The 12676-nt window shown below is 54.6% G+C and overlaps 2 protein-coding genes across 2 annotated transcripts in view; one reads left to right on the forward strand and one right to left on the reverse strand.

Moving 5' to 3' along the window:
* ZC3H6 (zinc finger CCCH-type containing 6) overlaps nucleotides 1-1421 on the forward strand; it is a 28259-nt gene extending 26838 nt beyond the window's left edge. The window contains 1 exon segment of the mRNA XM_086631934.1: nucleotides 2-1421. Coding sequence (XP_086488060.1) covers nucleotides 2-364 — 363 coding nt within the window. The 3' untranslated portion in view covers nucleotides 365-1421.
* A 4079-nt stretch (nucleotides 1422-5500) lies between these two features.
* LOC147529327 (uncharacterized) lies at nucleotides 5501-12353 on the reverse strand. Its single transcript, XM_086631935.1, has 7 exons — nucleotides 12322-12353; nucleotides 11664-11879; nucleotides 10890-11073; nucleotides 7343-10594; nucleotides 6432-6602; nucleotides 5927-6099; nucleotides 5501-5633 (listed from the first exon to the last, which is right to left on the reverse strand). The coding sequence occupies exons 2-7, from the start codon at nucleotides 11867-11869 to the stop codon at nucleotides 5501-5503; spliced, it is 4119 nt and encodes a 1372-aa protein (XP_086488061.1). The 5' UTR covers nucleotides 11870-11879; nucleotides 12322-12353.
* Between the last annotated feature and the right edge of the window lie 323 nt (nucleotides 12354-12676).

A 12676-nucleotide genomic window follows, 5' to 3' on the forward strand; every position in this document is an offset into this window, starting at 1 on the left:
AAAAAAAAGTATTTTGAAAAACTCCGGTAAAAACGAACCCAGTCTCTCGGAAGACGCTTCGCTGCAGAAGGCTGCCTCGAACGTGGAGAAGAATCCGGAAGGATCAGCGGAAGCTCCTGCAGATAAAGCAAACAGCACCAGTAAATCTCAGGCTAAACACTCCAGCGCTGCCCCGGCGGTGCATAATCTCCCGATCCAAGCGCTGTCGGGATTGATCAGACCGCAGTACAGCGACCCGAGGCAGGTCAGGCAGCCGGGACAGGCCGCGCAGGCGCAGGAGAGCGATCCCGACGGGGAGTCGGATGATAAATCCTTAAAAGATGTTTTCAAGACTTTCGATCCAACCGCTTCACCGTTTTGTTAGCAATTGGTTTTAAGTCTTTTTACCGTTGTGAATATTGCAGTTTTCTGCTGGTTTTGTAACTGGTTTACCTCTTTGCTTTATTTATTTTTAAATTATAATTATCGACACTTTTCAGCTGCTAATCTCGGAACCACATGCAGTTCGACAGTACGCTATAGTGTTTGCAAAGCTGTGGTATTTTCTATATAATACTTTTCCAATTTCAGGGAGACTAATAATTGACCTGTAGAAACGCCCCCATGTATTGTGTTAGAGCTGATAAAAGCACTTTCATTGTAAATAAGTCATGAGGAAAGCCCGGAGCCCTGTATATGTGTGAGCTGTCTCTTTCCTAACCAACATTTAGACATGATTGCCACGTTTGTATGATTGTATAGACACAAGCAATATTATGTACATTACTGTGAGAGACGCTGTTGGACAAGGATTGTCTGCCGCATCAAGCCAAACCTACCAACTGATTGAAATCCTGCGCAAATGATTTCCAAGGAAAACGTTGATCCTCCTTTTCTGATCAGTTGATGTAAGACATGGACAGTTTTTATTCATGCAGTCAATATTCTTAGTGTAAAAGAGACCTATATCGCATATTGAGGATTAAAAATGTCATATCTTTTAAAAGTATTTTATTCTATGCTGTATATAGAAGAAATTGTGAAGTACATAACTAGAAGAAAGTTACTGTTAAAAGTGGAGAATACCTAAGTTGTCTAATACAAAAAAGGTTTTTATTTAATTTTTTTCACGCATACACGATTCTGATTAGTGCTATGAGTTACGTTGTGGTGTTCATGTATTTCAATGTATTTTTGTATTCAGCTGCTTAATTTGTATTGCTTTTTTTGTATCGATGTAACTGCAGTACTTGTATTCATGGTGTCTTTATGACATTTTTAACAAAAAAATTAAAAAGGGTACAGTTAAAGCCTGGTAACGACTGTGGTGTTGACACGTTGGCAGCTAGTTCAGCGTTGGGGAAGGAGCAGTGGGGGTGTCTGGAGGACGAAGGTGACTAAACCTGTCCCAGTACAGCTTTGCCATCAGATGGAGGTGGGTTTTTAAACTAACCTTGTGCTGAATCCAGACGGAGTCCGTGTGCCGCGCGGTTCCAGGATCAGGCTGCCGATTCGGAGAGAGTCGTCATCGTTCTCCTGCTACGGTCAGCAGCATCGCTGTGAGAAATGTCGTGCATGTTCTTTAGGTTCTGAAGATGTTGCATGCCGAGAGCACAACTGTCCTCAAAGCCTCTCTCGTTTTGCCTTTTGGGTTGCTTTTTCTATAGAGGAAATGTAGTCATACCTCGCTAGCTACGTTGACAATAAAAATTTGCCGTCTGCTCGATTGCCATCTGGTTCCCGCCCACTTGGAATGTTTCTTTGCATTAAGTCTCTTCCTCGGTGGACGTTGTCCTCTTTGGTTTGGTCTCTTGGCCCAAGTGATGCTTGTGACTGGGACGGTGTAACGTTGATCGCAAATTTCCGTGGGTTTGGTTCCTTGCGCCTGTGAGACAAACGGTAATCCAGGCAGGAACTGCGAGGGTCTCGCACGGATGAGCAGAGCTTGGAAGAACGGAGGGAAGCTGCTGACTTCTACCCGTGCAAAACATGGCAGAGGAGACGTTGCTGAAGGCAATGATGGTTTCAATTTGCCCTCCTGACTCCCCAGAGTATAACTTGTATTAATTTTACGATGTTTTGAATCACGCTCACTCAATTGAAAACTAGATAACTAGCCATGAAACTTGGTTGTTATTTTGGAGTCATCTAGTAGAGCCCTGTATTTAGTTCTTATTAATTCTCCATCTGGTGACAAGTTTGGCTGTTCAAGGATTTCATAAAAAAAACAAACCAGCAGATCTGGACAGCAGGGAAAAATGAAAATAATTTGGAAACAGCACATGGGTTGTGAGGGGAACAAAGAGAACAAGTGATGGTGTTGAAGCCAAAGGTGTGGTTTCACATTTAGATGTGGAAAGTGCTTGTAGGATGCGCGGCTCTAACCCGAAGGTGCAACTTCTTGTAGGGTGGTGATGATGTCATCACTGAATTCTGGATTCTGTGTGATTTTTTTGGAAAGTACTGGAGAAATAAAGAGCCAAAGGAAAAGCTTTGATACCAAGAGCAGAAATGACATGCTTTACGATCGAGATAACTGACAAATCTCGGGTGGTTCGCTGTCGGTGGGGTTATGGACCCATTTTGGAGTTGCAGGTGAAAACGGGGCGCGTTCTGGTAGGAGGAGGCAGGGCACTGGTTTCTAACCCTGGCGATCCACCGCCCTCTCCGTGTCTTTAATACAATACAGCTCTGTATTTTGGAAAAGAGGGGGTGCAAAGTAAGGAGGAAAGGTAATTTGAAAGGGGCTAGCTAGTCCTTGCAGCTTGTTGTCTCCGTGCGTAACCACCTCCTTCCTTCTTCCCAGATCCAGCCGTACCCAGCCGGCAGGTCCCCGTGCGCGGAGCAAACGTGGAGGAGACTCATTGCTACAGCGCAAGTACGAAACTACCTGACACGGGGAGGGTGCTGGGGGTGTCGGGGGGCCAGGGGCAGGTGGGGACAGTCCTGCCACACCGAGGTGGGCTGGAATGGTGTGGGTTCGTTTTGCCTTTCGCAGGAGAGGTTCGGTTCCGTCTCTTCCGCAAGCGCAGCGTGCTGGCACGGAGCGGCGTTTCCTTCGGACACTGGGAACTCAGACGCCCCAGGCTGTGAAGCTGTGGAGAGCAGTGATGGGAGCAGCTGGTATCGTTGGTCCTGGACACTCTGGAAGCCTGTAGCTGCGTGGTGGGTGATCATCAGCATCGAATGAGTAAAAGAGTCCTGGGGCTGAGAGGGATTTGGGGAGAAAAGTCTTTTTTTTCTGCAGGCTGCAGGACCTGCTGAGTCAGGGGCAGCAGATGAGACAAAAAGCTCCCCACTCCAGCTTCCTTTGGAGATGGGAAAGGGTCAAATGTTTGTCTCTGATCCTGCCTGCTCTCTGCAGGACTGAGCATGGCTAGATCACCACCTGGTGTGGGCTGCCCCATGAGAAAAATACTCGCAGGGAGATTGCTAGTCTCCCTAGGTAGCCTGTTGGAATAATTTTTCCACTCTAACGTGAATCCTTCTTATTGCAAAGTAAACCAGTTTATCCTTGCGAAGTCGAGAATACTTAATTCCACTCCCGTTTTGCGTTTCAAAAGTCAGTGATCCTGTCCCTTGGTCTTCCTTCTCATTCAGTTCTTCTTTCCTCCAGCTGTTGTATTTTGCGTGTTACCCTCCAAATTTGTATTTTGCGTACGAGCCCCACTTGGTGCGCTGGCTCTTCTGCAGGGTTATGTACTTCTGCCTGCCCCTGCTGTGCAGTATTTAGGATTGCTACCCCTACAAGAAAAGGTGATGGTTGCTAAAAAGATGCTGGTTGCAAAAAAGCTTGATAGCGTGCTAAAGTTCAGAGTTTGAGAAAGACCTCCCAGCTCTGAGGCTTTCTTGGGCAGGAGAGGAGCAATTCAGTCATTTACAGAAGCCCCTGGACCTTCCCTCCAGCTGGTGCTGCTGCAAGCGCGTTCCTGCGTCCTTCTGATCATGTCTTGAGCAGAAGAACTGGCAGTTACTGGAAGTAATATAATGAAAATACCTCATCACATGCTGTCTTCCCTATATCAGTGTTTGCCAAAGGAAAAAAAAAAAGCCTGACCGACAACGTAAGAGGCAGAGCTGGCTCACAGCTGGACAGGGGTATGCAGTATATAAATATAAGGAATTTAATTCCCATGTAGCCTCACTTGGGGCCACTGAATCAAGAGTAATGGTTTCAGAGTGACTCCCGTGCCAGGTAACAAACAGCAGTGAATGCTACTTTACTGAACAGGGAAACCTCAGTTTTCCCTTGGAGTGGGTCTTAAAACTCTTCCCCAACTTCTGCAGAAGTCCCTGTTTTTAGAGGTGGCTGTCTGGAATTGGACGTCCTTCAACAGGTTTTGGGGGTGTTCTTGGGCTGAGGTGATTGTTCTTGCACCAGAGCTGTCAGAGTGGGCTCAGCCCTTGCCCGAGTCTTGCGGAGCCCCAATTCATCCCTGTCTGAGTTTAAAGACTCCTTGGCTCTGTGCCACAGCAGGTTTTTTCTCCACTGCATGCAAAAAGCAGCTACTTCTTCTTCTTCTTCTTCAGAGTCAGGCGGGGGCTGTCGCAAACCCTGTTAGACAAAACATATGCATGCTTTAATACATTGTTGTCCATAAACTTGTTTAAAATATCTTAAATTACATATAAAAGGCTGTGCATACCCATGTGTGTGTGACCAATGTGGCATCTCTACCTGTTAGTGCTTTAAAAATGCTTAAAATGCTTAAAAGTGCTTAAAAACCTGCTTACAGAGTGATAAAAGGGAAAAGTTTACTGACAAGCAGGGAAATTTCCAAAGAGAAGAAGCCAGGTGGTCAAGGACTATGTAACCTAGGCAATCGAGATAAAAGAATGGCTAGTTACTTCAGGCTGACATCAGCAAAGTAAAAAACGGACAAATGTAGTAAGTTTTTGACAGTGTGGGCAATTCACCGCAGGAGGAGCTTCTTCACCTCCTTGGCTGATTGTTCATCGAACAGGATTCTAAAAAAAAAACTGTGTCTCTTTCAAAAAGACGTGCTGAAGCTCAGCAGAAGTTGTAGCATTCCACGGGAGGCTGGGGCACGCGGTGGAAAACTGCATCAACCATGAGTCTGGTTGGTTTTGGGCTTGTTTCCTGAGTGCTTTTGGTTAAAATCTGCTCCATCACAAGTTGGATCAATCAGCCATCGTCGGCAGCTGCCAAGGGAAGCTCTTGGGAGTTTGGATCAAAGCTCGTCTTGAGACGACAGAAAGGCTAGGAGTGAGGTGGACTATTTCCAAATAAAGGCCTCCAAAGAGATTCTGCTGCTCTCCTGTCCAAAACCGAAACGGGAAACGACCCAGCTAGAGATGGCTCCGGAGCTGGGAGCAGCGACGGAGCGGATGCAGTGCCTGGAAAGGTGCAGGCTTTGGAAACGAGACAGAAAGGCATAAAATAAAACCATCGCAGGAAGAATCTTTACCCCTGGCTGGAGCTGACAGAGGTCCCACCTCCCGTAGGAGCTGCAGGAGCTCTCCCAGCGCGGATGCACCTTCCCAAACCTGTTTGGTGCCATCAGCGGTGACTTACTTTGACGCACGCTGCCTCGGCCGCCCTCAGGACCTGCAAAACCGCTTGAATGAGGTTCTGCGCGTTGCTCACCAGCAGCTCAGAAGAGGACTTGCTCTCTGCAGTGACTGCTTTTACCCTTAAAAGACATTTTAAAGGATTTTACTGGAGGAGCATCAGACAGCGTGCCTCCCTTGTGAGGCCAGAACTGGGTCGGTTACTCCAACGCCGGATTGTCCCCTGCACTATCAGAGCAGGTTTCCATGGAGGCAGACAAACCAGGGGAGAAGAGGGAGCCCTCTGAACTGTAACTGGACTCTAAGGGCTACACCCCAACCCGACAAGGACCCCCCCTGGAGACCACCACACACATCTCTGTGAGAAAAGGGCCACCAGCCTTGGGAGAGGTTGTCCTTGACGCCGGCAGCCCACCTGGCCACGATGCCGAGCTGGCTGCTGATGGTGTGGGTCTGCTCTGCGGCGCACAGCAGCTCCGCGGAGCATCTCTTGTCCAGGCAGTGCTTCGCAACCACGCGGCCGAATTTCACCACCACCTGCCCGTCGGAAGCCATGTGCCTCGCGCAGGAGACAAGCTGGTCCTTGCTCTAAAACAAAACAGAAATAAACGTGTTTGGGGAGAGGAGGAGAAAAAAGACCATTTTTCCTGGAAGACGGGAGCGTCCGGAAGCTCAGATACATTCTGAAACAAGGAAAGGACTGGACACCAGGTTCCCATCTACTCAGGAGCAAGTAATTTCTAGTGCTTTGCATGAATGCAGCAGGTGCCACGCTCACAAGAGCGGGGTAATGCAGGGTGTCAGCAGGCGCGGGGCAGCCCTGTCACTGGCTTTGGCCAGTGAAAAATTCCTTGAGGAAAAAAAATACTTTTTTTATGCCTATTAAAGTGCTGGGGTGGAGGGGGTGAAACACTCCGTACCATGATGGGGCCCTTCCTCCTCAGGAACTGAGTCATGTGAAGCATCCTGGTTGCCATGTCCGTGGTGACCTGGGACATCTTGCTGGGGCCACCCTGCCACGTCTCACCGTCTCCTCTCTCATGCTTCGCAGGGCTGCTGGCAAGGGGGATGCCGGGAGGACCGTCCTGGTGCTGTCGAGACAATAACTGAACAGATGTGAAGTCTGGAGCTTGCAGATGCACCAATGCTGGGAATTCTCTGCCTGAGTGTTTCTGGAGCAGTTTTTGGTGAGTAAAGGAGACGAGAGAGCTGCCCGCCGCCTCACTGGGTCTGCTCTGCCCTCCCAGCCCGCCCTCTTCTCCCCTGCCTTCACCCGCAGTGGGACTACCAAATCCAAACGCCCCGTGCCGTCGTCTCCTGGAGCTGTCTCCAGATGGGTGGTGGCTGTCACGTGAGCTGACAGCGCCCACAGTTGGGTTTAGGTGCCCTAAACCACTCCGCTGAGTGGTCTGGATCGTGTTGCTGAAGCCTTTGGCAGCTCCTGACAGCCGCGAGCAGTAGCTGCGGGAGTGGGGTTGCTGGTACTCCCAGAGGGTGCTCGGGAGGTGGAGAGGTGAGGAGCTGAGCAGAGACAGGAGGTGTTTCTGGGGAGGGAGGGCAGTACAGCCCTCTGCTCCTCAGAAACAGCGTTTTGGAGATGGCTTTAGTTATGCAGGAGGGTCTGTCAGATCAGATAGCCAGAACTCAGCCGAACGGGGCAGCTGGCAACCTGATCTAACTTTGAAGGTGGCCAGGAGGTTGGACTATTGACCTCCAGAGGTGCCTGCCAGCATCACTTACCTTAATGCTCCGTGGTGCGGGGAACAGGGCTGACTGGCAGCCCTGACCGTCGCCCTGCAGGAAGCGGTGGTGGGGGAAAAAGCTACTGTACCGTTTGACGTGCCTCCCCGGCAGCGCCGCTTGCTTGTCCGCTCCCGCTGGGGCAAGTTTCTGCCGACTTGGCATGGCTGGGAGCATCAGGCCCTGGGCCTGGGGAGAGCTTGGCTGTGCTGCCAGGCTGTCTCGGAGAGCACTGGTCCCCTTCGTTGTGCAGGCGTTGGCTGATGAGCTGCAGAACACGTCGGCTGACGCCCTGGGCAGCCCGAAGCTGTGTGAGCAGGTAGTGTGCCATGGCTGACCAGCACCAGACCATACTGTCTAGGTGGAGATGCCCTCTGTCCTGTTGGCTCTGGAAGAGCTGGCTGGCGCTGCCCACCGCCTCAGACGTGAGGACCAGGAGGTGGTCTGCGACGGAGAGCAGGTTCGCCCGCCGTTGCGGTTGGGTGCTGGCCTCCAGGACGTCGTGGAGGGTGGTTTTGACCCACTGAACGTTGGCCACTAACCGACTTGCCTTCTCTTCAAAGGCCTCTTTTCTCCTCTCCCTGTCCTCTGGAGAGAGGGGACACAGGGCTGGTCCAACGACGTCTCGGATGACCCGCAGGTGTTCGGTATTGACCACTTCCAGGTGGAGCAATAATGCCTTGGCCCTGAGGGCCAAATCTCTCTGCAGGAGCTCAAAGCGAATGTACAAGCTGGCAGTAGGCAGTGGAGAGACTGAGAGGGTATTGGAGACATCCAGCAACGCTTCCATCAGCACCTTTATCTCCTCTCTGAGCGCCAGGATCTCACTGTGACCACAGTCTTCGGGGCAGGACAGGTAAGAGAGCCGGGCGGCCTCCTGCAGCCTCAAGGAGTTCTCGGACGCGGCAGCCAAGAGGCTCTGAGAGCAAAGCTTGTTCTTCACGGCGCTCCTCAGCTCCCTCAGGAACAGGACGTCCCTGCCCACGAACCGATCCACAGTGCCCAGCAGGACGTGCATGCTGACGGCCCACTGGACGCAGTGCAGCTCCAGGCTGGCCTCTCCCACCCTGCAGGAGCCCTCGAAGGACGCCGCTCTCTCAAGGAGCACTTTGGTGTTCATCTGAGCACGTGAAAACTTGGCTTGGACCTGCAGGAGGCTTTCCCAGACATCAAGGGAAATGAGATTTCCCGTACTACAGGCCATGCTTGCAATGTCTCCTGCGAGCTGAACCGCTCCTGCTAAACCCTCCATGATCTCTTCCAAAGCCTGTTTGCCCCTCAGAAAGTCATCAGACAAGACAAAGCCAAGTACTTGCTGAGACAGACTGTACCAAGAGCCTGCCACGGCTGCCAGGCACTCTTTGGTCTCACGGATCCTTTCTGAGAGGGCGAGCGCCATTTGGAGAAGCCTGCTTGGACAACGGAGCTGCCTCGGGGCGGTTTCCCTGGCCAGGCTGATAACACACGGCGTCAGTAACGCGATCTTCTGGTGCTGCCCCAGCGTCTCCATCTGGGACGGCTCAGCCACGGGCAGCGCTTCCTTTGCCGCGCCGATACAGCCGTTGGAGAGCTCAAGCAAGGCGGAGCAGGCCGCGTTGACGGCTGCCGTATCACGAGCTCTCGTCGCCACCAGGAGAGCCGTGATGACCGGGTGCGTATCTCCTTCCCTTGGGACAACATCCGGCTGTAAGCGACCTGGTCGTGAAGACGGACGACTTAAGAGGTCTTCTTGCAAGGCAGCCTCATCCATGGTGGTTTTCAGCCCGGCACACAACGGGCTGAGTTCAAGCACCTTTGCAACGTCAGTGCTTCGCACGTGTTCGCGGAGAGGGCTGAGGATATCTGGGTGGTTGGACCCATCCAGCCCGTCTCGGACGTGGCAAGCGGCATCCACCAGGCATCTCGCTGCCTTTGAAAAGACATCCCGAGTTTGGAGGTGGGAGAGTCCCTCTGGAAAAAGGGCTGTGACTGCTTTCAGCTCCAGGATGGAGCTGGCCAGTTGCTCAACCCAAACCAGCAAGCCGTTCCGGAAAATGGGGTCTGTGGCTCTGTCCACGTACCTGGTGGTAGCTCCAACCACCCAGCGAGCCCAACTGGTGAGGTGAGCTGCGTGCCCAGAGAGCATCTCAGGGTCCTGACTTTCCAGGGCCTTTTTACACCATTCCCTGTGCTTGGCCATTTCCTGAACGGACAGCTTAAGGAATTCCCGCGTGCTGACCATCTCCTCAAAACACCGCAGGAGGCGTTCCGTTGTTGCAGCCCACGCGCGGTGCAAGGACTGCAGTCGCTCTGCAGCGCTGGTCTGGGCGGTGGTTCTACTGGTTTCTGCCAGCAGCGCAGGCAGACTGGCGAGGAGTCTCTTCAGATCCTCCACCCGCTCTCCGATTTCCCTCGTGGTTTGGGTTTCGGTGCACCTGGCCAGAACAAAGTCTGCCGCTCTGAGCACCTGCTGGGTGTGTGTGAAGAAGGTGGCAGTGACGGGCTGAAGCTCCTTCAAAAATCCTCCTGGTCCTGCTGGAAAACACCCTGTACCAGCAAGGTTAAGGGCGTCTTCAACTAGCTGCCTCAGGGGCTCCTTGCCCTCAAAGAAGGTGTTGAGGATTTGGCACAGAGTGGCTGTGAGCACTGCCTGGTCAAGAGCCTCCACCTCCTCTCGCAAGGTGTGACATTCCTTCTCCAGGCTGCTTTCTCCCCAGCTTTGCCCTGGCCATCCCTCCTGCCTGCTTATGAGGCTGCAGATGCTCTTTCGCAGCCGTAGGAGAACCCAGCAACGTTTTACCAGATCCAGCTTCAGATCTGACCTGGAGGAGTCTGCCAGAAGCATGCAGTAGAAGACGACCGCTTCCACGTGAGTGCTGAACTCGCCGTTGGAGAGGCGCGCTGGGTCTGGGTGAGAGAGGAGAGCCAGCAGCCTGCTCACGTGCTGGGAGAAGGTCCCGTTTCTGTCCCGTGGCTCCTTGCTGCCCGTGTTGCCAACGAGCAGGGAAGTGAGCTCTTTGACAGTCCTCTCTGTCAGCTGGAACGCGTAGTCTTTGGAGAGGTCGGCTTGCCGATGCCCGGAGTGTTTAAGATGGCTGTGCTTGGCTGCATGGAGCAAAGGAACGCACTTCTGGAGGAGCTGCAACGTTTGGGCCAAGCTCTTCTGTCGAGGACAATCTCGGAGTTCCTCGAGGTGCTTTGCTGTCAGATGGCTCAGCAGAAGCAAGGCCTCCGAAAAGGCCCGGAAAGCAGCCAGCAGTCCTGGCACGTCCCCTGCATCCCGCAGCACGCTCAGGCACTCCAGAAGCCAGCTGGCAGCCTGAATTATCCTCCTCACCCCAGCAGCATCTTCGGCCTGAAGGATCTAACCAGAAAAAAAAACAGCACAAAAGCTGGTCAGAGCGGCGAAGGCTCCAGAATCCCTGTTTTTCCCCCCATGCAGCCAAGACGACCCCCCAGCCCTGGCAGGGAGGAGAAGAGGTGCGTTTTGCTCAGCAGACCTGCCCCGGTGAGCCCCTGGTGAAGAAACAACCGTTGCTCCAGCTGGAGCTTCCCCCAGCCCCTGTCCTGGTGGAGGGCAGCTCTCGTCCCTCCTCCAGCTGCACCCTTACCCACCGCTGCCTCCCTGCCCGCTCCGGGACCGTCCCCTCCGCCGGTACCTTCGCCGTCTCCATCAAGACCCTCTTGGCCGCCGCAGCCAGCTCCTCCCGGCAGCTGCGGTTGTCCGGCTGCCCCCGGAGCCTGCGGGCCGCCCGCAGCACGCCCTTCCCTGCCAGGACGAGGGACTCGGCTGCGGGACGCATCTCCTCCTGGCACACCTCGTCGCCGGACTCCTTGGCCAGCCTGGAACACACACCACGGGGCTCAGCTGGTCGCCAGCCCGTGGACGCCGGCCCCGGTGGGTGGCACACACCGGTCCGGGGTGTTATCCCAACAATCAGCCATGCCAGACCCTGGCGGGGCTCGGACTGGTTTTAGTGGTGTTTGCAAACTGTTTCAGCACCTTTTGTGGTGGCGGCAGTTTGTGTTAAGGTGGGGTGTCTGCTGGCTGCCAGCTGTGACAGCAGAACAGCCCGGTGGCCAGTGCCTCATCCAGGGATTCAGGCTCCAGCTTACTGGAGCATTCAGTCAGTTCACCGAAACATTCCATCAACTGCCCAACGATTTCTTTTAAGATGTGTTTAGATAAATGTTGCTTCTTGAGGTTTTGCTTACTCTGCCTCTCCCTTCCCAGCGCGTATCCCTGCTTTCTCCCATCTCTCCTTTCCCCTTCCTAATCCTGTTCCTCCCCTCACGTTCCCCATCCCTTCCTCCTCACGTTCCCACTTCTCCAGCAGGGTGTGGGAAGGCGGGCTCGGTGCCAGTTTCTTTGCCATCCCTTCCTCCTCCTTCCCAGCCCCCAGATCTGCCCGGGAGACACCCGGCAAACTCACCTTCTGCCAACAGAGGCGAGTTCTTCTGTGGCTTTGGCTAATCGCTCCGCGTTCTCCTCTAAATTGGGAAAGGCCTGACAAATCCCGTCCTCCCATTCCAAGGCGAGGATGAGGTGGCAGAGCTGCGCGGCCATGGGGCAGAGGATCCTTTGAATGGCTTTGTTTTCTGTTAGGAGCCCGAGGTCATGGAGAGAGAAAGGCTCCATTGCGTCCTGCCTGGAAAAGGGGAAGCGAACCCTGGGATTATCTGGGATCCTTTGCAACCCGTAACCATTATTGGGTTTAGCAGCCACCTTGGGATCGGATGGCAACTTCTGCCTTTGGAAACGCCACTGGGTTTAGTTTCTTCCAGCCCTGCAGCGAGGTCAGCACCCCGCAGTGGGCTTGTGCCGCAGCTTTCCCGGCGCGGACCCCCGGCTGCGCCGTCTGGGGAGTCTCGGGGGGGCCCAGCCCCATCCCACGGTCCCGGGCGTGCACCCACGCGGCTGCCACCCTTCCTGAGCCCGGGTGTCTCCCCCGGAGGGGCCCGCGGACCGGCGCTGGGGAGGGGGCCGTGGGCTGCTCCCCGCAGGGGGACCCGCTTGGGACATGGGGGCGGGCGGGGACGGACCCCACGGGGGAGGGCCGGGGAAGGGGGGGTTAATTACACCGTAATTACCGTAACGCGTGTTCGCGCCGCGGAGGCGGAGAAGGGGCGCGCTCCGCCCGGGGGTGGGCAGGGGGGCGGCACCCCCGGGGCTCCCTCCGGTCCCCCCCGCGCTTGCGAGGCCGGCGCCGTTTCCGGGGGCCGCCTCAGCGCCGGGGTGCTCCCCCCGGGGGTCCGCCGGGCAGCCCGGAACGGGGGAGGGGGGGGGCGCGTCTGTGCGAGAGGCCGCGGTTAGGCCGCGCCGCCGTCGCCATGGAGACGCCGCGGGCGGAAGGCAGTAGGAGTCGCGCGGCGATGACGCCATCGCGGCGCGCGCGGGCGCGGGGCACGCTGGGAGCTGTAGTCCGGCGCGGTGGCGGCCGCCTGA

The sequence above is a fragment of the Tauraco erythrolophus genome, chromosome 2, assembly GCF_009769465.1.
Source record: "Tauraco erythrolophus isolate bTauEry1 chromosome 2, bTauEry1.pri, whole genome shotgun sequence".
NCBI classification, from domain to species: Eukaryota; Metazoa; Chordata; class Aves; order Musophagiformes; family Musophagidae; genus Tauraco; species Tauraco erythrolophus.